We start from the raw sequence: 24,891 nt of genomic DNA, 5'->3' as shown, positions 1-24,891 counted from the left end.
TTCTTTTTGGAGGATCTGTCCAACACTGCCAAAGGAGTGTTGAAATCTCCAACTATGATGGAGCTGGGAGAGATCAAGTTGCTCATGCCAGTTAGAATCTCTTTTATAAGTTGAGGTGCATTCTGGTTGGGTGCATAGATATTGATAATTGAGATCTCATCATTTTAAGTATTGCCCTTAACAAATATAAAGTGACCATCTTTATCTTTGGTTACTTTTGTTGGTTTAAAACCTATTTTATCTGCGAATAAAATCGCAACACTTGCTTTTTTCTGCTTTCCATTAGCCTGAAATATTGGAGACCATCCCTTCACCCTGAGTCTATATTTGTCTTTTAAGGTAAGATGAGATTCTTAGTATACAACAGATGTCTGGTCTGAGTTTCTGTATCCAATCAGCCAATCTGTGCATCTTTAGAGGACAATTTAAGCCATTCACATTGATTGAAATTATTGATAAGCCTGGTAAAATTTTGGGCATCGAGTTGCTCAAAAGTCCAGTAGATGTTTTTAATCCTTTCACCACTGTGGTAGTTGGAATTTGATCAAAAGTTTCTAAGTGAGTTTACTTTTGTGGTGGAGGATTGCACTGGTCATTATGGAGGATAGATTTGAGAATTACCTGGGGAGCTGGTTTAGTTATGGCAAATTTCTTCAACATGTAGATTTCTTAAAGTATTTAATTTCTCCATCATAGATGAAACTCAATTTAGCTGGATACAGGATCCTGGATTGAAAGTTATTTTGTTTTAGGAGATTAAAAGTCGATGACCATCCTCCTCTAGCCTGAAAGAGAAGGAGAGAGATCTGTAGGCATTCTAATACTCTTCCCCTTGTAGCTTATGGTTTTCTTACGTCTAACTGCTTTCAGAATTTTCTCCTTCATATTAACTTTAGTGAAGTTAATTATGATGTGTCTGGGGGATGTCTTCTTCAGGTTGAGTCATGCTGGGGTTCTGAAACTATCTGTTGTCTGAATTTCAGAATCTCTTGGCATGTCTGGAAAGTTCTCTTTCATAATTTCATGAAGAAGAGCCTCTGTGTTTTGTGAAGCAACTTCATCACCTTCAGGGATTCCTATAAGGCGAATATTAGTTTTCTTCGAATTATCCCAGAGCTCCCTGAGAGAAAGATCATTTTTGCTCTCCATTTCTCTTGATCTTTGAGTACTTGGGACCGTTCAAAAGTTTTATATTTAATGTCACAGATCCTTTCTTCTGCCGGTTCCATTCTGTTACCAAGTGATTCTACCGTATTTTTCAGATCTTTGAGGGCTGCAAACTTTTGCCTCAGTGTTTCAAAATCTTTGGTCATTTTATCTTGAAATCGTTGAATTCTTGAGCTATCTTTTGAATAATTTCTTGAAATTCTAATTCCCTCCTTTCTTCCACTGTGTTAATCTTATTTGCTATCCAAATTCTGAACTCGATTTCTAACATCTCAGCCATCTGTGTATTCATGTGGTCTTCAATTGCATCTGCCCCATTGTTCCTTGGAAGAGTTGATCTACTCTGGTTATTCATATTCCTTCTGTCCCAGAATCATTCCTCAAGTGGCCTCTGGAGAAGATGCTGGTTTCCTCTGGATGTCCAGAGAGATAGGGCATGTCTGTCCAGAAAAGCCTCAGGGGTGTGAGCCTAATTGTTCCCGCTGCTACAGCTGGTACTCTTCGTCTTGGGGTACCGCTGCTCTATTATGATTCCCTCTCAACTGACCATCCTCTTGCAGTTCTTGGACAGCCCAGACCTGGTGAGGGTGGCGGGAGCAGTGGGGAATCTGCCTGCCACCAGGGGAACGCGGGGCTGAAGCAAGCAGTGGGTCTCTGGCTGCCCAGTGCCTGGAGAGGATTGCAGGAGCAGCAGGGATTCTGCCTGCCACTGGGGGAGCACGAGACTCAAGCAAGCAAGCAGCAGGTCTCGGGCAGCCCGAATCCTGGAGAGGGTGGCGAGGAGGGTGGCGGGAGCAGCAGGGAATCTGCCTGCCACCTGAGGAGCACAGGGCTCAAGTAAGCAGGCAACAGGTCTCTGGCCACCCAGCACCCATAGAGGGTGGCGGGAGCAGCAGGGAAGCCACCTGCCACCAGCAGAGTGCAGGGCTCAAGCAAGCAAGCCCCAGGTCTCTGGTAGCCCAGTGCCTGGAGAGGGTGGCAGGAGCAGCAGGGAAGCTGCCTGCCACTGGGGGAGCGCAGGCGTGGGGTAGACTTGCGTTTATCTATCTCTTCTCTCAACTCAGCTCTCCACCTTCAGCTTTGTAGTGTTCTTTCTGGCCATTATCTCTCCCCCTGGACTAAAGTATTTGTTGAAAACTAGCTCCAGTCTACCTTCATCCCCTGTTCTCCCATATTTCTTGTTGAATGTGAAAATTGGAGTTAGGGAAAATAGCCAATCCAAATATTTAGCAAAGTGCAAAACACATTGACACCAAACGAACAAATAGGAATGCTACCAGACACACAAGTACACAGATGCACAATCAGAAACAAGTAGACAAACAGACAAAAAAGAAACAACAAAAAACAATGTAATCATAAAATGATAAAGAAAAAGAGAAGAAGAAAAAAAAACTCTATTAGACTGCTGTATGCACTCTCAGCAACTGGTCCATAGGAAGCAGTGCTATGGAGATGCCATTTTTGGAGTTTCACAATATGTCTGCTTCCTGACTGGCCGCCCGGCCTCGGCTGTCCTGTCCTAGATGACACCCCTATCTACCCTCCAAATTTGGCATAGGTGTCCACACTTCACCAAGTTGTCCATTCAACTCCTAGTTTCCCCTTGAACTGGAAATTGTAATCTTCCGTGGGGAAGGGGCTGGTTGCCACTGATGCCCGTGGATTCAGCACGGAGCACAAAATAGTTTCCAATCTCCGTGAGAGAATGGCCAGCAGATGCCTGTGGACTCAGCACTGTGCACTGAAGAGCCCTCAGCCTACGCAAGTTGGGGGACCGGCCACCGCGGACTCTTGAGTGGAGCACAAAAGAGCCTTCCACCTCTGCGGGCCGGGCTGCCGTAGATGCCTGCATACTCAGCACCGAGCACAAAAGATTTTTCTGTCTCCATAGGGGAGGGTTTGTTTGCCGCTGTGGCTAACAGCGTGGCACCACAAAGACTTTTCTAAAATTATAAAGTGTGTCGGTTTCCTAAGCAGGGTCTTTTCCTCTCACTTTTCTGTCTACCACTTAGACCCCTGACTCTCCAATGGGTTCCAAACTGCTCCCCTTTCTGGTCCCGAATTCCTTGCGGGAGTCAACGCCTCACCACGCTCTCGTAAAACACCCAAACTCCCTACTAATTGGGAACAACAGTCCTCCGTGGGGGAGGGGTTGGTTGCTGCCTTCTCAGGCCACTGGCTACCGGCCGCTGGCCATCGTGGCAGCAGCTAGTGCTTCTTCAGTTGCAGCACTGAGTTTTCTCTGGCTGATAGCACTGTTTGTTTAGGATCACAATTCCAGTCCAGCAATCCACCTCTTTGCTGCACAGCCTACATTGCCTGTCTGTGCCAACACTCCACGCAGGGAAGGATCCAGCACCACCACTCTCACCTGTAAACCCAAGGAGCATTGATCCAGAAATGCATTCTCTCTGCCATCTTCCTCCGCCTCCAATATACTTTATTTTTAAGTGATTTTAAATTCAAATCAAAATTTCATTAATATTTTTTATTTTGAATCATTCTGGATTTTATTTTTTTCTATCAATTCTGTTTTCCAATCTTCTAATTTATGATTCTTTATTTGTTCCTTTTGTGTCCCTTGTATTACAGTTCCATGAGGTATCATTTTCAAAGCAGTAGTTTTAATTAAGGCAAAATGGGACAAAGTTTGACATAATCCAGGTATTATTTTGTAATAAAGACTATTACATATGATGAAATCTAGAGCACAGGTATACTGTTGTGTGGTCTTTTTGTTAGCTGTAACAGTTCAGCTTACATTTTCTTTTTCTTTAACATATTTTTGGGTAACAAAATTAGTATAAATGAAAAAATAAATAAAAATTAGTACAAATGGCATTGATTAGATACTATTTTTCTTTCTACTGCATCTTCCTTTACTAAGAAAGTAGTAGAAATGCCACCCAAGAGGTAACTACAGGATTTTGTTAGTGTGCAAGACATTTAAAGGAAGGGAGGTTTTTGGCTTGTTTCGGGGTAATCTCACAGGAAACATAGAACATCCTGGAAGGAGGACTATTAGGTCCAAGGCATTGTCTTTACATCTAGGAGGTGAACATGCTCTTATTCATGAACTTGACAACAACTATGAATTTTCTCTACTCCTTTTCATGTTACCATTATTAGTCCATTTGCAATCATGATGGGTGGATTTACTCTTATCTTTACATTGGTAATTCTGTGAAAATAAATGCTTCCAAAATTTCTTCCTCTGTGTGAAGATTCTTTGTCCCAAGACTGAAAAGATTAGAGTGGTACTTTGTTCTCAGGGCATAGGTTGTAGTACTTAGTCCCTTTAGATGATGGGATTTAGCATACATACTTTATTCCTCTAGAAGCATCTTTATAGTTAGTGAATACAATTTTAATTAGAAAGTCTTGGTTTCCCCAACTGTGTACTCCTAGGAATCAGGAATGTGATGTTGTGATGTGGGGTATTTTGGAGATATGTATCCATTTATTACTTAGGCTTAAAATAATAAATTTTATACATGGAGTATGATTTACCAAGGGTATAAACTTTAAGACTAATTGCAGTTTTATCATATGTACTAAGAACTACATATCTCCTTTCTGTTCATTTTGAGAAAAGTATAATTCAAATTTTTTCTCTATTAATTCACAGACTTTGTTTTTGGCAGTTTTCTGTATCTCTCTGCTCATTGGTGCATGAAAAAATATCCAGGGTGAAGAAGCAGCGCGTTTTGGAGTCCTACAGAATGATACAATTTTAAAAATATAAATGAGAGAAGGCAGTTTTGTGACATTAAAGAAACTATGACTTTACCAGATGTTATATAATGGAGGGTTTTTTGTTCTTTCATTAATAACTCTTGGTCTTGGTGATACTGATAATGTACAATTAGGTAATAACTGATTCCTTTTGTGAGTATAATTTAATTTTGCGTCTATCCAGGATGTATGTTTAGTATGCTAAAAAGGAGTTTTATAAAACAAGTGTAAAATCTGTGTTAACTGGAGGGAAAGATGGAGTGCAGAGTAATAGATAAGCCACATGACTTGAGTATTCTCCTCGAAGACTCTAGATTCAGTGCCATAGATAAGAAGAAAGAAAAATATATTATAATTAGCCATTAAATCTTTTACAGAGACTTCACATGCTGGCTATGGAAAAGCAAGGTCATGGTTTTTATTTTTAGTGTCTAATTTTTCTTTCATCTTTACTGAAAACTCTGTAGTTCTTAATGGAAAAGCCATTTGTTATTTATATCTAATACTGAGATTTAAAATTAGTTTCAGAGCAGTCATTTAACGTATTCAAAACAGGTGAGATCTTAAACCTGACATATTTTAATATAAAAAATAAAGACCAGAAATAAATAAGGAGGCTCTTTAGCCATTATCATTTAGTCCTTCCTTGGGGTGATTGGTGAAAAGTGATCAAGTAAAAGTATTATTAATAGCAGTAGCTCTCATTAGTATATTCTGGATTCTAAGTCCCTTTTATGCATTTCTTAATTTAATTTCATAAAATATGATTTGGTGTGAACTTTGATTATTACTTTATTGTTTTATGAAGAAATAGATAAAGATAGGGTAAACCTGGGACCTTCCGGCCCCCCCAGAGCTGGAGGACATAACCACTTTAGGATTCTTTGTAAGTATAGTCAGTTACCATATTGAATGCATAATTACTTTACAAAAGTCAGTATGATTATAATGGTCAGGATGGAAGTCTGTCCAGTTTCTTTTCCTTTTTATATTCTTGTGGTTTTTGTGGCTTTTGGAATGTGTTGGTAGCCAGTTCATTTTTGTTGGGTAAGAGCAAAACTATTTAAAAACCTAGGTTAAAATCTAAACACTTTATGGGTCGATAGGTTTAACTGTGTTTTGTGGCCAGAGCCTGTAATACATAATCTGTTGTGACTGATCACAAGAGGAATTAATCATAGCTCAGGAAGATCAGCAAGTGTTTATGACACTACTAGAGTATTATTGTAACTGTTTTTTTTTTTTTTTAATTATGTCATGATCTGAAAAAGCTGTAAAGGGTTTATTAACCTGAGGAAACTTGTCTGTTTTTGTGGGCTTTCCTTCATAGTGTTTGTGGTTGTTGTAGTTGTTGTTGTTGTTGTTGTTTTGAGGCACAGTCTGCGCCCAAGAGCCATACCATGGCGTCAGCCAAGCTCACAGCAACCTTGAACTCCTGGGTTCAAGCATTCCTCCTGGGCCTACAGGCATGCACCACCGTGCCCAACTCATTTCTTCTATTTTTAGTAGAGATGAGGTCTCACTTTGCTCAGACTGGGTTTGAACACCTGACCCCAACTGATGCTCCCACCTGGGCCTCCCAGAGTGCTAAGTTTAGAGGCGTGAGTTGCTATGCCTGGCCCCGTAATAGTGTCTGTCTGTCACATGTAGCTTTCATATTTAGCACTATGAAAGAAACTGGTCTGGGCAATTATAGAAGATAGTTTCCTTCAGGAAGTTAGAATGTAGGAAAGTCAAGTTTTAGTCACAACTGCTACAGAAATAAGATAGACGACAGGCAAAAACCAGGAAGAAAACAGTACTTAGACTAAAGTAGACGTGTCTGAGGGAGGTACTGTTGATTAGATGTGTTTCTGAAAATCTAGTTTTCTCCTTTCTAGAGCTTGTTTTTCTCGTTGCTTTAGGTTTCACAATGTACTTCATAGCTTTTCTTGCTTCTCTCCCCTATTTTTGTCATGATATAGATGGTATGTTTGTCACCCGGGCCTAGAAGAAATTCCTCCAGCATGGCGATTAGGATATAAGGGTTGAGCTAAACCTAATCTGGAGGGATGGTTCAAACTATCACTTTTCTTTGTGATCTGCCAGACCATTTAGATTTTAGACTTTGGCTTTTATATTAAGAAGGCATGTTGTGTTTTATGTAGTATTTCCTGTGCAGCAAAAGCTATAATTTCTATGTACTAAATTAAATGGAGTCTGTATGAAGAAGTCCGTAAAATAACATTCTGTTGTCAAGTAGTTGAATGTAGTAGTGAAACTCATGTGTACACGTATTTCACTCTGTTCAAAGTTTGCTATATAAACCTTGAATTTTTAGCTAGAGTGGGGAAAGAAATCCTGATTAAAGTTCTCCTTTCCCATTTTAATTTCTCCTTTAAATTTTTTTGCTATTTTTCTCAACTGCCAGTGGAATTATTGTCTTCCTGTCTCCATATTCAGGTAGTGTCAGTGGCTGAGTATCACCGCAGGATCGATGCTCTAAATACTGAAGAACTGCGCACACTCTGCAGACGTCTCCAGGTGCCCCTTTCCGTAGTTTCCACCCCTCCGGAGATTGAGTACTCCCTTCTTTAGTGTCCTTTGTCAAAGCAAAGCTCACATTTGAGGGATTTGTTTTGACTAAAGCACTAAAATGACCCCTGAGAAAATTCTGTCTTGCATTAAAGATTACAGTATTGCCTTGAAGAGCTATAGGATTATCTTTTCTGTCATCTTTTCATTTGAAAAATACTCTAAAGAATTTTCTGTCATTTCAGAACTACTCTCAGTACTGTGTTTCTTTGGGCAATAAGTTTTCATTTAATTTAACACTGGAAGAATGCCTTTGGTTGCGAGAAGGAATCTTTACTAACAAAATCTGACAAATGGGTTAACTATAGGAAAGTTACAAATTAAATGTTTAAATATTTTTCTTTTTTAAGGCTATTTCAGTTGTATCAGCTCCACATCAAACATCTTAATGGGATAAATTGTTTTTGTTCTTGAAGTATTCCTGTTGGTATTAGAAATACTTCGGAATGGTCTAGGGTAGACACCAGAACTAGATAAATGATTTATAATTCTGTGAAATAATCTTAGTGGGGTTTTTTTGTTTTAGAAACAAGAAAGCAGTACATTTTAAAACTCATTTTTCAGTTTCGTGTATTTTTAGTTGTGTCTTTCCCTCTTCTTAATAAGGTATGCTTTCATGGCTTTGCTAGACCTACTGAATTTTTTTCTTTTCTTTCAATGCTTCTGTTGCTGCCCTGGATTTCTTTCTTTTTTGTTTGTTTGTTTTTTAACCTTTCACATCATCAAAATAAGGGTAAAACATGATGATGATGTGAAAGAATTATTATTTAACTTCTCATCAGAAAACAATACAGCTCTGCAACATGTGTTGGTTGAAAATATATGCTGTTCAGGTGCTGCTTGGTGAGAAACCTGTTAAGGGAACAAAATAAGTTGGCAAGATTTCATTCCTGGATGGCATCACAGTCGCCGAGCTTTGCTGCATTTTAGTTATCTGCTCCAGTAGAATTCTGCTCATTTTATAATTCAGAAGTTTCAACAAAAATAGTTATGTTTCATGCCTTTTGTTTTCTAATGTCATTGTATTATATATGTTAATAGAACTTAATATAAAAAGGAAGCTCCAAATAGAGTAGATCATTTAGTAGTAAGTTTTTTAAGTTAATCAACAGTTTTATCACTTTAATAATACTTTTGAGAATATTTTCATCAAGCAAAAGCATATACTCTCTTTAATGCATCAAATTTATCTAATTTTAAAAACAGATTTGTGAGCAAAGTAATTTTAAAAATTATTGTTTGATCTATTGAGATGAAAAAATTCAGTGTTTAGAAAGTAAAAACCTGAGAGCATTTAAAAAATAATGGTAACTTTTTAAATGAAATAAATACACACACACACTAATGTAAAGAAAGTTATACTTTTTATTCTACTATTCTTTATGTTGAAATTTTGGCACCCACGAAGTTTTCTTAATTATATTTTATTTTTGACAAATTTTTGTGTTTATCATAAAATAAAATCCTACATATTTTAAATAGTAGAAATTAAAAGCAATCTAGCTGACCAACTTTTTCCCCTCAGAGTTTAAAGTTTGCATGCAGCTATCACTTTTTCTACAGAAATACGGGGATTTATCGTTTTGTATCAATTTGTCCTCATGTAATGGATGAGAAAATGTTGCTTATTATTATAAAATATTTTCTACATTGGATATGACACTGATATTAGGAAGAGGCATTGTTGGCCTTATAAAGTCTTTAGTTAAAGCTTTAGCCACCTTTTTAAAGGTCTAAAGTTTTATTTATCTCAAAAGGGTGAAGTTGTTGACAGCGTGTCACAATCTTAGATTAATATGCTGCTGCTGTTTACTTTTTAGATTACTACAAGGGAAGACATAAATTCTAAGCAGGTTGCTCCTGTGAAAGCAGAACTGGAGTCTGAATGTTTTCGACCCAACCTTAGTGATCCCAGTGAACTTTTACTGCCAGATCAAATTGAAAAGGTATGTCATATCCTCACATATGTACATGTTTGAACATGTGTCTATGAGGATAAAACAGACTTGTTTCAGGTTGTTCTGAAGCATCAGGGTTTACTACCGTTCCTCTCTAATAAAAAGAAAAAGTAAGGAAAATACAGTGACTAATGTTAAAAGAAGGTATTAGGAGATTTGGATAAGCAGACACTGAAATAAACACCAGTAACATTATCATAGCCAATATTTGGCTTCTTATTGTGTGGTAGTTACTTGATATATGTGATTATCTTATTTAGTTGTTACAACAGCTGTAGAAATTAGATATTCATTATGCACATTTTTATAAGTAAAAAAAATTAGGGTACGTGTAGAAAAGTTAAGTAATAAGTCATCCATGTTTCTCGTCTCCTAATTTGTGTCTGGTTCAGCATGATTCTTTCTTTTCCTAATGGACAATTTTATACTGAAAAAGTATAGTTACTTTTTAAGCATCTCAGTATCTTTGATAAAGATAAATAATTTCTACTGCTAATTTATTTTATAGCCTACTTTTTGGAAGTCTATTAAGTTCCAGTTGGCATTAGTGTCCTACATATTGAACAATAAGCTATCGAGTAAATGCAGACATTTTGTTTTTCAAAGCTTACCAAGCATCTTCCACCAAGAACAATTGGCTATCCATGGACTCTTGTTTATGGTACTGGAAAGCATGGCACAAGCTTAAAGACCCTGTATCGAACAATGACAGGTTTAGACACCCCAGTGCTGATGGTGATTAAAGACAGTGATGGCCAGGTATGAAAAACTAACTGTGTTAGATACCTTATCCTTTAAGAGATCAGTAACAGTAATATTTAGTATATTTCTTTGATAAAAATTATTCATTAATACATTTTATTTTTTAGTTGATAATCATTAGGTACTTTTAACCTGTAAGACATCACTGAGTGTCACACAAGATAGATATGAACATGAATAATTAAGAGTTTATGCTTTCAAAGAGATGATAATGTGGTTAAAAAAAAAAAAAAAAAAAGAACGTTTACGTCTACCAATACCTCTAAGGCTAAACAAAATACCAGTAAGCTAAGTATATTAAGAGCCCAGAAAAAGTGAAAGGAGTGGTCAGAGTAAGAGTTGCTCCTATCAATTTCGGGGTTAATGGAAAGGGTGAGATTTTGGAGAGTCTCAAAGCATTGCTAAGGTTTTAATAGTTAATAGTGTGAGGTTGATCCTAGGAACAAAACGACAGATAAGAGAGAAACTTAGGTTTGTTTCTGAAACAGCAAGCTCAGGTCAGTTACCAGCATTGAAGAGTAACAAAAGGATGAAATAGCAATATTAATTAAAACAAAAGTGCTACTAATTAGTAGTGCTATTAATACCTTGAGTGGGTTTATTATGTGCCAGGCACATGACTAATCACTTAATATGCATTATGTTTTTAATCATCACAGCTCAATAAGATTGCCACTGTTATCATCTTTGTTTCATGAGTTAACAAGGTTCATCAACTTACCCACGGTTACATACCTAAGAAAAGGTGTTTGTGCTAGTGAAGATGAATGAACTTCTATAGGCCCTGGTATAGATAAGCATCACAGACATAATATTGACTTACAAATCAGACACTAAAGAGTAACTTCCTTATGATTGCATGTATAGAAAGCTTACAAGTGCCCAAAACAAATTTGTGGTGGCATCAGGCTAAGTGGCTTGTTTCAGGGAGGTGGGACTGTTGACCACAGGAGGCATAAGGAGAGCCTCTACAGTGTTGTGATATTTCTTGATCTGGAGAAAGGCCACGTGGAGCTTTGTGATAATTCTAAACTGTACATTTATTAAATATTTTGTATACATATATATATATGAGTAATGACCTTTCAATGAGGAAATCTTATAAAAGTTAAGACCATACAGATAAGATGTACAGATAGACAATAACTGCAGAGATAATCTGTCAAACTTTATACTCCTGTTTATGACGTGGACACCTCACCTCAGAGGACTGAAGTGACGTGATTAGGTCTCCTATCATTCTTTGTCCCATTAGGGCGTCTGCTGTATTTCATACACTGAAAGGGCAGGGGGTTAAAGAGAAAAACAATTCAGACTCAACATCTGCCCTCATGGAGTCTATTAATGATGAAGAAAAACAGCATATTTGTTAAGTAGTAGAATGTTTACCAGTACTGCAGGGTTTTTGTTTCTCTAACTGCTACAATCTCATAGCACGTGTTATTCGTATATTATGTACATTTTTCATGTAATTCCTTTTGAAATTTGTTAACCACTTTTTAAGATTGTTTAGTTGCTTTAATAAATACTTTTTCAGATTTCAAAACTAGGAAAAATTTGTTTTTCTACATTGAGAAACTGTTGTCTTTATATTTTGTAGTTGACAGTAATGTGTATTATATAGCAACTCATCGTTTTTCCCATTTTAAGTACAAGTAATTAGATAAAACTGTACCAGATTCTCTTTTTCTTGCATTTTCTGTAAGCACGTGATGGGATGTCTAATTAAACAATTTAGTAGTCGTATCGTTTAACCTGCCTTTTTTCATCCTTAGGTTTTTGGCGCATTAGCATCTGAGCCATTTAAAGTGAGTGATGGCTTTTATGGTACTGGAGAGACCTTTGTTTTTACCTTCTGTCCAGAGTTTGAGGTAAGGACAACTTTTCCAATATTCTGTTTGTAAAGCGATGGCAGAAATAAAAAGAACATGTTCTTTGAAGTCATGCACACTTAGATTTGATTCTCATCTATAAATTTTACTTACTTTTAGTGGACCATTTTGAACTTTACTCTTCCTGTCAATAGCATGGAAATTATAAAATATTACAGTTGTTTGAAAATTGAATGAGATTTATACACAGACACTGTTTGGCACAGCATCAGTCATGAGAGTCATAGACTCAGTAAGGACTACACGTCATTATCACTGTTAGGGTTATAAATTGTCATTGTAAAATTTCTAGAAACATTTAATGACTGAGTTTAATGCTGTAAGCCTTCAAAACTTAAAAAACAAATTATTTGAATTTAAATCAAAGGTGTTTAACTGATTTCTTTTCCTTTACACCTTATTTTACTATCTTTAGTGTGGCTTAACTAATTTAAATTGAATACATTCTCATTCTAATAAGGTCTAAAAGGTGAAGGCATAAATGAATTTTAGTTTAACCTGTTTAGTTTTAACTCTTCTCAAAACATTGAGCACAATTACAGCATGTCAGACCTTCCCTCATAGGTGAAATTATATTTTAAACTTGAGAAAAGGAATCAATACCATTAGGTAAAAATATAAAAGAGTGACCTTTAGAAACAAATTTCATAATGAACAAAATACGAAGGATTTGGTAATAGTGGTTCTCTTAACCAACTTGTACTTAACTCACAAGACTCAACTCACCAGATGAACCAGTGCTTTCCATTCTTTTCACAAAACACATCCAGTGATACCTGCGGCAAACTGAAAGCTTCGTCACAAATTCTCTAAGCTTCATTTTCAAATCATTTTATGCTGATGCTACCTAATAACTATAATGATATAATTAATTAAATGTTATGTAACTGTGAAAATAGGAATGTTAAAGTTTTATGGATACTTTCGGAAAACTTGTATAGTGCTAGAAATTGCTGTTACATTAGGTTTAGGTAAAATATCCACGAAAGGTTAGAAAAAGTTTAAGAATAGCAGCATCTAGTTTTACTTTCGGATTTACTCGAGTTCTCCCTGTTACATAAAGAAATTGAAACTGGACATTATAGTGCATATTATGGATATGGTTTATATAAGAATGATGATCAGCAAACATATGTCCTAAGGCAAGATCTTGGCCTTAGGATAGATAATTAAATATTAAATAAATATTTAAATATTAAATAAATGTTTAAATTAATAAATTTAAAATATTTAAATATTAAAATGTTATCAAACTAATACACAATTATGTTTAATGATACTCTGGTTTCTTTTCAGATTATATAAATCTTTCACCTTTTATGTTTAATGTTAAAAGTAATGGCATTTCTGTCCATTTTTTTAAGCTGATTTGCCGCTTTTTTTTAGTTGTTTCCATTAATCATCAAACTCTTGGTACCTAGTCAGAAGAAAGGAATATATGTGAAGTGTTAAACAAGATTTGAGAAACTGGAATTAAAGGTTCTGTTACAGTAGAGCGTGCCCTTTCAATTTAGTCATATAGATACTATAACACAACCTACCATCCTTCTGTGCCAAGCTTTTTGTGTTGTTATTCCTTTTATTATCAGTCTGGCTTTATTAACTCCTGGGTTTTGGAGAATAAACTCTGTATAGTAACCATTTTCATCTACTTGTATAGGTCTTTAAGTGGACAGGAGATAATATGTTTTTTATCAAAGGAGACATGGATTCACTAGCTTTTGGTGGTGGAGGGTAAGTCTCTTGAACATTGCCCCATGAGATTTTTGAAGAAACTTTAAAAATGTATTTGAGTTATTTATAAAATCAGTTATCTTTAGAAAGTTTTGACATTAGAATTCTAATTTGTATAGTATGAAAAAGAAAGTATATATTTGTAAGAAGGACCTCAAGTACAGTATTTTCAACTATTGGTATTTCTTTTAAAAATTGTGTTCATTGATTTACTTTTGATAAAAAGCCATCTTTTCCTTTAGAGGACAGTGGCTATTTAATATTTAAAGGGAAATATCCTAGTATCTTTGAACTTCTCAGATTTTCAAATAATCATAGTAGAATGTTATTTCTCCCAATGTACAGAGTAGATCCAGTTGTTTTCATGTTATTGAACTCTGAAAACCATTTGGGTTGATATTTTAGGCAATAACAGATATTGGTTTACCCAAAAAACATTTTAATGATCTCTGAGATTTCAGGGGTCTTTTGTTTGCTTTTTTATTTTGTTTATAACTGTATAAGTCAGTTAGTAATTCGAATATTCTGGCATAGCAAGCACGATGAACTTTGTCTTCTTGTCTTGGTACCCTAACACCTCATTTGGTCTCTGCAGTGTTTGGAAGAAGTCTGCTCTGTTAGCCAGCCTAGACTTCTCAAGTAGCGCTTAGCAAGCATCAGCTACTTCCTTTGCTATTTCCTTCTGTCCTTCATTATTAGATATTGGTATGCTAAGTAATTTTTATACTTGTAAAAGTGTTACATTATTTGTAAACTACAGTTGAGGATTATGTAATGATAATTTATTCAAACTGCAAAATGTTGTTAGCCTTCAAGAATATTCATCATCCCAGATGATCCTAACAAATTTTCTTACAACTTCTTTATAAATAGATATCTAGAGGATATAATTTTATTATATAAAAAAACGATTGTGGTTATTGAACCCTTGTCTGTTAATGTGAGTTGTTGGACTCAGCATATATTGTCCACATGATCCCATCACACCTGTTTTTAGTGGGGATACCCTTCAGCCTTCCTCTAAATGGTAGTCTTACATTAACTTCTTTTAATTCTCAAAACAGGCCTTATCAGACAGTGGCTTATAGTATCAAGTAGTTGCTGGTGCCTTAAGTTTTTGAAAATAACATACAGTGTCATTAGATGTCTGCTGGAACTAGATTTTGATTATACAACACGATTGCACTGTGGTAAACTAACCATTGGGTCATTTGATAACAAATGAAGATGAGTTTCCAGTCTTTGAGGAAGAATTGAGGTTCAGAAAACAGGGACTTGATATTTTGGAATTCCAAGCAGGAAACTCCAAAAAAGAAAGCTCATGATGTGGTGTACTTTACTGCAGGCTTTGGAGTGCGACAGACCTGATCCATACTCCAGCTTGAGTGTACACTGTATGTGAGACTTGAGAAAACTCCTTAATCAATCTAAACTTTCCTCAGCTGTTACTGGAGATTAACTCACCGATACAGGGAGGTTGTGAGGAATTCATAAAGACAATCTCTGTACAAATCTTGTTATACTATGTACAGTGTAGGAGGTACTCAACAAATGATAGCCACCTTTACTCACTTCCTCGTATCCAAATCATCTTCCCCCTCCTGGTATTCTGGAAAGAGTTCTTTCTACCAGGTTCTACCTGCACTGTGGTTGGACACATAAGTTACATGATGCTAAGGATTTAGAAGACTGCTTTGTTCTTTACTTCCTTAGCCATCCTGTTCTCAGAAAGTCATATGGATCTTTGAAAGCATTGTTCACATACAAATATATTTTCTATGTGCTTTGCCTAGGGCAGTTCTATAACCTTTTCAATACATTCACTTAAATATTTGTGGGTCACATACCCCTTTGAAATGTTATTGAAATGATGAGGAATCTATTGTTCTAAAATGAACATACAAACTACATTTTACATATGATACTAAAAATCTCAAAAGCTTTCAATCGGGACTTTGGAAAGTTCAGATTGCCTTGGGAAAAAAAACACTGGTAAAGATTATTGCAGAATTAATGCCATTCGTGTGATTCTTGAAGGTCAACTGTGAGGTAGTTCTTACTACTAGTCATCTGAGATTAAACCTGAATGTCTAATCTCCCTTTTTTGTAACCCTTTCATATTGCCCCCCAAAAGGATTTTACAAGAAAGTTGAACCCTTTTATATTCTCCTTTCTAATGTATTAACTATGATAGTCTATTCCCACTATAAATATCTCATTAAAAGCATAATATGCCATTAGTATTAGAGACTCTAGAAGTCTTTTGTCCTAAGGCAGTATATTTTTAATTCAAATTCGGTTTCTAATTTATATTTTCCAGTGCTGGTATCTGATGCATGATAAATACACATTTAAAGATGGACAGATAAATAAGTCAAATACGAATTCCAATTTGAACCTTTAAAAAATATGGCTTCCTCACAGGGGCAGGGGACCATTTTAGAGACCATCTCTTTTTCAGTGTCTTCATTCATATCAGAGAGTCTGGACTGGCATGATTTTCAGGGTCATCTTGTATCTTAGCAAAGCACTGTTTTCATTTGGATAGAAGGCTCATTAAAACATCATCACTGGTTATCTCATTATAGTTTATGATTTTCTTAAATGGCACTGGAAGATCTCTGTACCTGCTTGACATGGTCATTGCGAGTGACCATACGGATGAGTCCTTTCCATTTTGTTGTAAAGTACCAACTCGTTCAGGAACCATTTTACATGGCCCATGTGTCCACCCTTCTCTGCATAAGCAGAAAGACATCTATACTTAGAACCATATGTATGTATACACACACATACATTAATGTCTGATAACTTTATATCTAATGCTGCTTTTAATTATAGAATATAAATAAATTTTTTTCTAAGATAATATTTAAAATAGATCAGTTCCTCTTCATGTCATTTAACCCTATGGTGCCGCGTGACTACCATTGGCAACCTTAAAGGTCAGAAGTTATGCCCATTCAACTTTTAGGGCTGTGTAGGCCTTCAGAGATTACCTACTTTGATTTTGTTTCTCTGTTTCTCTTTTTTAATACATTTAATTGACAAATTCCACCCCAGAGAGGTTAAGTAATTTAACACAGATTCACATAGACAGTGGACCATTGAGTCCACAGATCTTAATCTCAGGCCATTTTTTTCTCCCCACTGAAATATAATTCCTCATATTTTTTTAAAAAATCCCCTTCTTCTAAACTCAGGCTCAGTTCTGCTGGCTTGATATCCTTAGGTAAAGTTTAGAGAATCTCCAAGGGATGTCTCTGGATATTATGTTAATACTCTTCTATTAGGTAGAGAAAAGTTCTACATAGGGTATAAAGAAGCCCTAGAAGACCCTGTTTTGTTCTGTTTTGTTTTGTTTTTCTGGGTTATGAATTCCAGTTAGATAAATTGGACCTTATTATCTATCTTTGAAGTTATTGTTAGACCTGGCTTCTATCTTGATCCTTTTGCTTGATAAAGAATCTCAGCATTACATATTTATCCATTTAAACTTTTCTTAAGCTGAGCTCTTCTGCTCACTACTTCCTACTCAGAAAACCAGAGTTGCTTTCATAAAGTTTAGCATGCTAGAGAAAAAATAAATTCTAGTTGCTCATACCAATGATCCAACTTAACAGCAGAATTCTTCTCTTAACATATCTCAAGGAAACTTAAAACTTATTCACCATGTCCTTCACGTTAATCTCACATTTTATTTTAAATGGTATGGATTTTTCATGCCTTTGAGAAAGTTATGTCAACTTTGGTAACCATACCAAAAAAATGTTCAAAACACCATGCTAAAAATCTGTATGTAAAGAAAAATGCATAATACCAGGTGAAGAATAACAGAGTAGTACCTTATCAAAAGATATAGCTATTTATGTCAGTTTTAAAGTTCACATTTTATTCCTTAATTTGTATTATACATGATTTTCTAATAGGATAGGAATAAAACAAAATTGCCTATGTCAAAATTTCCTCTGTGGAAAGGAGCAGGGAAGGATATGGGAAATTTAACGAGATTAGGGTTGTAGGATATTGTAATGTCTAATTTAAATTTGTTTTACAATGTAGGGTATAAATATCAAGAGATTATTGTTTTTATGTATTGCAGAGGAGAATTTGCCCTTTGGCTTGATGGAGATCTCTACCATGGAAGAAGCCATTCTTGTAAAACATTTGGGAATCATACACTTTCTAAGAAGGAAGATTTCTTTATCCAAGACATTGAAATCTGGGCTTTTGAATAAATACAGTGCTCTCTGTCTCAGCAGAATAATGGCCCAAACCTGACATGGACAAGCATTGTTTGGAAAGTTCAAGAAGCAATACAGTGTAACATGTCACTCATACTTTAAAAGTCGTCTGTTTCACCATTTATTATAGCTATGATTTTGGAGTTTATTTTTCAAATCATGTTTCTGTTCCAGAGTTGTTTAGGTTTAGGCCATGGCCTGGGTTCATGCACTAGTATAACAGCTTGGGTGTTGTCAGAATTTTGGCAACAGTTTGATCATAGCAACAGCCTCATTTTCAGTTCATGTTATTCTTAGTCTCCTAATAGGATGGTGCTCTTTTGTTGAATCTATTTTGGTTTATTGTTTTCTTTTTTTAACTATATTGATAATTTTACTAGAGCAATCTAATTGGAGAATTGAGGAAGTGAAGATTAGATACTTCTGTATCTATGAGGTTGGCCCAGGTGACATTTGGACATGTTCAGATTATTCTTATGAAGGAAAAACCACAAGCCAAAATAATACATACTTCATAGACCACTGAGTTCTAATTTTAATTCATACTACGACATTCTCTTTAATAATTTTGCAGGTATTCTCAGTTTCATTTTAATAAAAATGAAATTTGAGAAGAAGTTTGGTTGTAGTAGGCCATATACAGTGCACATGATCTGTAGGTTTGGGCATATGCTTTCATCAATAAATTATCGGATAATGAGTTACAAAATTACAAAGGAGAATGAGAACTTAATGATTCTATTGGATTTCCATATATTAAGCAAGAATATATACTATTTACATATGTGTAGTTAAGTAGGGCATTATCATCAGTACAAAAACTATGAAACAGATGCGTATTTCTTCAACATATTGTGTCAAGTATGCTGTTTTACAGTTTGGTTGTTTTATCCTTGTTGCCTATCAACTCCCAAAATATAGGTTACTCCTATTCAAAAGGAAAAAAAAACTTGTGATTTGTTTGAGTGGCATATGTTCTTAATACCATTAGCATTTGCTCTGATAAAAGGGCAATGATTATAGTAGACAATATTGTAACTCAATAGACTTGTTGAATATGCAAACTTTCTGTCAAGTGACCTCAAAAAAAAAAAAATTGAAAAGATAGAATACACTAGTAGTTCTTATCCTCTTTTGTAGGAAACCAGTAATAAGCCATCGTGGCAATAATTCATCAGTTAATTTTGAAGCTTCATGTTATGCAAAAAAACCAGAAAAACCTGCTGTTATACATGTGACAGTGACTTTGTACTGAAATTTCAGCTATTCCAGATAAACACTGTATATCTTGTAAATTAATCTTTAAAGGTAGTTTTGTTCTTATAGAAAGTGTTGATTGCCAGGTTGCTTATAGCACTTTAAATTATTCTAAAAATGAAATTATAAGCCAAATATGTTGGCTTAAGTAGATTTAGTTGTATAGCACTTGAATATATTTAGTTCTTTTGAAAGTTTAGATAATTATTTAAAGAAAGCATTATGCGAATGGAAAGGAAAATAAGATGTTCTATTACAATATGCTATTGCTGAATACAAATAGAAATATAGGGCATCGTTTCCTTGTCTATGTAAAGCGCTCTTATTGTAAGTCAGTAACAGTATATAGATTAAATGTTTACAGTATAGGGAATTGTAAATAAATATATCAGTTTTTTCCCCCTTTGGTCTTCCACAGCAGTATTATTGTCTTTGTGGAGTTGACTAATTATTAAAAAAAAAGAAGATCCTGTAATGGATTTCAATTACAATAAGATTATAGTGGTGTATACCAAATAAAATCAAATACATAAATACAAACTTGAGTTTTGATTTATTGGATAATCCAATTACTTTCATATCTAAAAGTCTTTAATTAAATTCGTCTTTATGTGTAAAATGTGGTGGTGGCGGCATCAGTGATGGAGGATGTGTTCAAGTGGTAGGAGCTCCACGGTGGAGACGGGAGAGAGCCGTTGGCACATGGGGAGATGCAAGTCATTTGATATTTTTAAAGTGTATTATTTTCATCTTTCGTGGAGAGTGCAGCTTTATGTGCGGAGAACCAAGAAGTTTTGAGTTTTTTATAATCCCATAGGAGCAGTTAACATTTGAGAGAGGGAATGACATGATCAAATTTACACTTCAGGAAAATATCTGTGGAAAACAGATTAGTAGAGGGAAAATCTAGAGACAAGAACAGTAAATAAACCTTATGTGAAGTTCAGAGAAAAAATGATGAAGCCTGAATAAGAATAGTTGTAGTAATAAGGAAGGGGGTCTGGATTTGGAAGGGACTTAGGAATTATGATGATCCTAAACTGGTTATTGATTAAATGTCAGAAAGAGTCAAGGGTAGCTCACAGGTTTTTCACTTAGGAATCTGGGTGTATTCATGGAGATGAGCAATGTACAAAGAGGAGAAGTAGGAAGCAGATGGCAGAATGAAGTTAGTCATGGATTGTACAGTACAATGATTGGAGAATTCGATTTGCAGGGTGTGGCACATTTTGTCTTCCATTATGAAAGATAAAAGGCTTTAAAAGTCAACTTACAGATTTGAAGTCATAGCCTATAGATGAAATACTTTGAGGTTGTAAACTGGATCAAAAAGGATTCTTGATAGATCTTTGTGATACTAAGTGACAGGCAAAAGGAAAAGTTTCTAAATTTCCATCTGAAGGAGCTAGAATGGCTGATTAAACCTAAAGAAAATAGAAAGTGGGACACAAGAAAGATATGAGCAATCACATATTAGTAAGACAAAACATATTTAGAAAACAAAATTCCTAAGAATAAAATTGTAAACTTTGAGAAAAATCAAGAGAAGAAAAAACTGCCATTGTGAATAACTTAAAAGGAGACGTCCCTACAGAGCTTCTAAACCTTACAAGATGAGGGGCTGCGGTGAACCTCTTTGCATCCTAAACTACAGTGTAGGTGAAACAGAGAGACAGCTTAGAAAACAGAATTCATTAAAACTGACCCAGAGAAATAAAACTGTTATATGACATAATTTGAATGTTAATTTTTTGTTGTTGTTTTGAGACAGAGTCTTACTATGAGTGAGTCACAGCTCACAGCAACCTCCAACTCTTGGGCTTAAGCAATTCTCTTGCCTCAGCCTCCCAAGTAGCTGGGACTACAGGCACCCACCACAACGCCCAGCTATTTTTTGGTTGTAGTTGTCATTTGGCAGGCCCAGGCTGGGCTAGAACTTGCTAGCTTCGGTGTATGTGGCTGGCGCCCCACTCACTGAGCTAAGGGTGCCGAGCTTTGAATGTTAATTTTTTTAAAAATGCCTTTCCACAAAAAACAAAGATCTAGATGGTTTCACTGTGTAATTTTTCTAAATATTTAAAGAAAAATTAGTATCTGTTTTAGTTGGATTCTTTTGGGATATGAAGGAAAGGGAGCATTGTTAAAACTGCTTTTAGAAACTGGCACAACTTGATGCCAGAATCTTATCAGAATTAAAGGATAGTCTCTTATGAACATAGAACATCCTAAAAAAATAATTACAAATCAAACTCAGCAATGAATAAAAGAATAACATTTTATTGACCATATTTCATTCTAGGAAGACAATATTTAACATTTTAGAATTGGTGCCATTTACCCCATACACAGGAGAAAGAAAAATTTTATGATCGTCTCTATAAAAGCAAAAGAACTATTTAATTTCAATACTTGTTTATGGTAAAAACTCCTAGCATATTAGGAAATAAGGGCTACCGTCTTATTCCAATATTCAAAAAACAAAAGCAAAACAAACCCCTTCGTTTCTTATCCACAAATAACAAATACAAAATTTAAAATATCACTATTTGAAAATAATAGGTTTATAACGAAAAGGTCTAATATAGGAAAGTTATACTATATTCATGATTGGTAGACAATATTGATTAAAAGATGTCAGTTCCTTAAAATTATATTGGTGGTGAAAATCTCAGACTTATTTTTGTGAAAATGAAGGTGGTTCTAGATTTTATATGGAAATGTAAAAGCAAAGAGTAGCTACGTTAACATTGAAGAATGAGGGTGTGACCTTTAATACCTGATCATGATCTAATGAAAAGCTCAGTAAGGACAATGGGGTATTGGGCAAAAGTCGAGAAATGAACTGGACTTACAAAAAGGCGGGACTTGTGCTAAGGGAAGATGGTCTTTTCAATACGTGATGTGGGTTAATTGGATATCTGCATGGAACAAAGTAGCTTGATTCATCTCACACCAGAAATTAATTATAGATTGTTGATCTAATTGTGAAAAGCAATAAAGATGTTAGTTTAAAAACATAGCAGAGGCTCAGCACCCATAGCTCAGTGGTTAGGGCACCAGCCACGTGCACTGAGGCTGGCAGGTTGGAACCCGGCTCAGGCCTGCTAACCAACAATGACAACTACAAAAAATAAATAAATAGCCGGGCATTGTGGCGGGCGTCTGTAGTGTAGTCCCAGCTACTTGGGAGGCTGAGGCAAGAGAATCGCTTAAGCCCAAGAGTTTGAGGTTGCTGTGAGCTGTGATGACACAGCACTCCTGAGAGCAACATAGTGAGACTCTGTCTCAAACAAAACAAAACAACAAAAAACCATAGCGGAAAATCTTTATTACCTTAGAAGAGGCATATATTTCTTACATGGGACACAAAAAGCACTAAGTTTAAAAGAAAAAAAAACATGCTACATTAAAATTTTATGCACTTCACTAAAAGAAGGCATTCAATAAAAATGAAAGATTTTTGTGATAGAGATCTGATATTCATATTTACATCCACAGTGTATAAATTAATAAGATAGTTCAACAGAGGAAAAGGTGCAAGGCTTTAACTGGTAATTTCCAAAAGTATTAGAATAGCCAATGAAAGTTATGTTTAAAGGGAATGTGAAGTGTTGCAGTTTAGGAAAACATATTTGTCAGTATCCACTAAAGCTAAGCACGTGCATGGCTGGCCAGCACATTTGATTCTTTGGCATTTACCCAAATGCGATGTGTATATTTGTTTACCAAGAGACATGTGCTGGAATGTTTCTGGGTAAACTCTGCTTTTTCCTCTCCTGGTCTTCCCCCTCTCCCACGCGTGCTGGCCTACTCCCCTGGCTGTTCTACTGAATCTCATTGTGTTACACTTTTCCTACCTGTACTTTGCGAAGAACAAGGTTATCCTTTTTAATAACCACAGTACGACGATCACATTCAGGACATTTCACATTAATATGATCTAACATGCTATCCATTTCACATTTCGCCCACGATTCTAACACACACCGTACCCTTTCAAGCATGCCTTTTCCAGGTCTGTGATCCAGTCCAGGACCCTGCACTGTGTTTTAGTCGTTCTGTCTTTCTGGTCTTCAACCTGAAAGAGTGCATTCGCCATTCATTGTGCTTCAACCCAGTGGGTGTTTGGCGAGTTCAGTAGAGTATCCTTGAGTGTGGATTGGTCTGACTTTTCCCTCGTAGTTAAGCTTTGCATTTTCCCTGTATGCATCTCTTGACAGGAAAACCACAGAAGTGAGTTTCACCCTCTGTACCTTAACAGGGTGCATATAATGTACCTTTATCTCCTTATTGGTGATAATCAACTTTGATTAATTGGTTTAGACATTTCCACACATTTCGCCACTGCTGTCAGTTTTCCCTTTGTAATTGTGGTAATGAATGATATGTAGATAGATACTTTGATACTATTCTCCACAAAACCTTTTTGGTAGCCATTGAAGATTCTTGCCTGGGCTTGGCGCCTGTAGCTCAAGCAGCTAGGGCACCAGCCATGTCCACCGGAGCAGGTTCAAATCCAGTCCAGGCCAGCCAAACAATAATGACAACTATAACCAAACAATAGCTGGGCATAATGGCGGGAGCCTGTAGTACTACCCACTTGGGAGGCTGAGATAAGAGGATCGCTTAAGCCCAAGAGTTTGAGGTTGCTGTGAGCTGTGATGCCACAGCACTTTACCCAGGGCAACAGCTTGAGACTCTGTCTCAAAAAAAAAAAAGAAGATTCTTGCCTGAATTACTAAGATGGTTGCAAAATTAAGATTTTTTAAAAAAAACTCTCCCAACACATTTATTAGTTGCCACTTACTGTAAAGAGAGCTTTCCTTTCTGCCTTTGTGGATACGTATTATCAGAGTGTACTAAAGGATTCTTTTTAATTCATAGGGTTATATAATCCATTCCTATCCTAGATTTAACCAGTGGGAACCCCATCAATGTAATTTATGTTCATTCTCTATTTCCTTGAGCACTTGCTTACTCATAGTATGCTATGTTTCAAATTTGGGTGTGCCTTTTGCTACTAGAGTTGTATCATTTTAAGGCCTCTCCAGAGTAAATACACACAGCATGAATTTGCCCTGACGCCTCCAATCCCAATCTCACATCACAGGGTGCTTGCTGGTCCTCCCTCCCTCCAGGTTCCTCTTGTCTCCTACAGTAAGGGCATCGGCATCTTTACTCATTCGCTTAATCTTACAATACACACATTGTAATTTCAGAATTGCTATGCCTAGACCCTCACGAACAAAGTCAAAAGTTTAATATTTCCTTACAGTTTTTTTACACCTTTAGATGAAAAACAGTGAATCAAAAAGTATTTTATTCAAAATTTAAGTGTACTTTTTTTTTCCTCCTGTGTGGTTATTTTAAAAATGTAGAATTAGGTTTATTTGTTTTATTTATATCCAGTTTTAACTTTCCTCCTGTTCTCATTTATTTGATTTTCCTTTTTGTATTTGTGAAATACTTAAAAGATTCCAAAAGTCAGAACTCTACAAAGAAATATACTCTGAGAAGTATACGCCTTTCGCTCTTTCAACCCATTTTCATCCATCCCCACAATAA

The 24,891-nt window shown here is 35.8% G+C and overlaps 1 protein-coding gene across 3 annotated transcripts in view; it reads left to right on the top strand.

The window, feature by feature from the left end:
• OXR1 (oxidation resistance 1) overlaps positions 1-19,866 on the top strand; it is a 97,695-nt gene extending 77,829 nt beyond the window's left edge. For 2 of the 3 annotated variants that reach the window (XM_012810358.2, XM_012810367.1), the window contains 6 exons: positions 7,348-7,428; positions 9,300-9,425; positions 10,044-10,196; positions 11,975-12,070; positions 13,752-13,825; positions 17,928-19,866. In XM_012810358.2, the coding sequence (XP_012665812.1) occupies positions 7,348-7,428; positions 9,300-9,425; positions 10,044-10,196; positions 11,975-12,070; positions 13,752-13,825; positions 17,928-18,063 (666 nt within the window). In that variant the 3' untranslated portion in view covers positions 18,064-19,866. The remainder of the gene's footprint in view (positions 1-7,347; positions 7,429-9,299; positions 9,426-10,043; positions 10,197-11,974; positions 12,071-13,751; positions 13,826-17,927) is intronic. The other variant, XM_003782415.1, reaches the window with a different exon arrangement.
• Positions 19,867-24,891: the final 5,025 nt, after the last annotated feature.

This window comes from Otolemur garnettii, unplaced genomic scaffold, assembly GCF_000181295.1.
Source record: "Otolemur garnettii isolate 467f Iridium unplaced genomic scaffold, OtoGar3 scaffold00004, whole genome shotgun sequence".
Taxonomy (NCBI): domain Eukaryota; kingdom Metazoa; phylum Chordata; class Mammalia; order Primates; family Galagidae; genus Otolemur; species Otolemur garnettii.
This window is presented reverse-complemented; position numbering and strand designations above follow the sequence as displayed.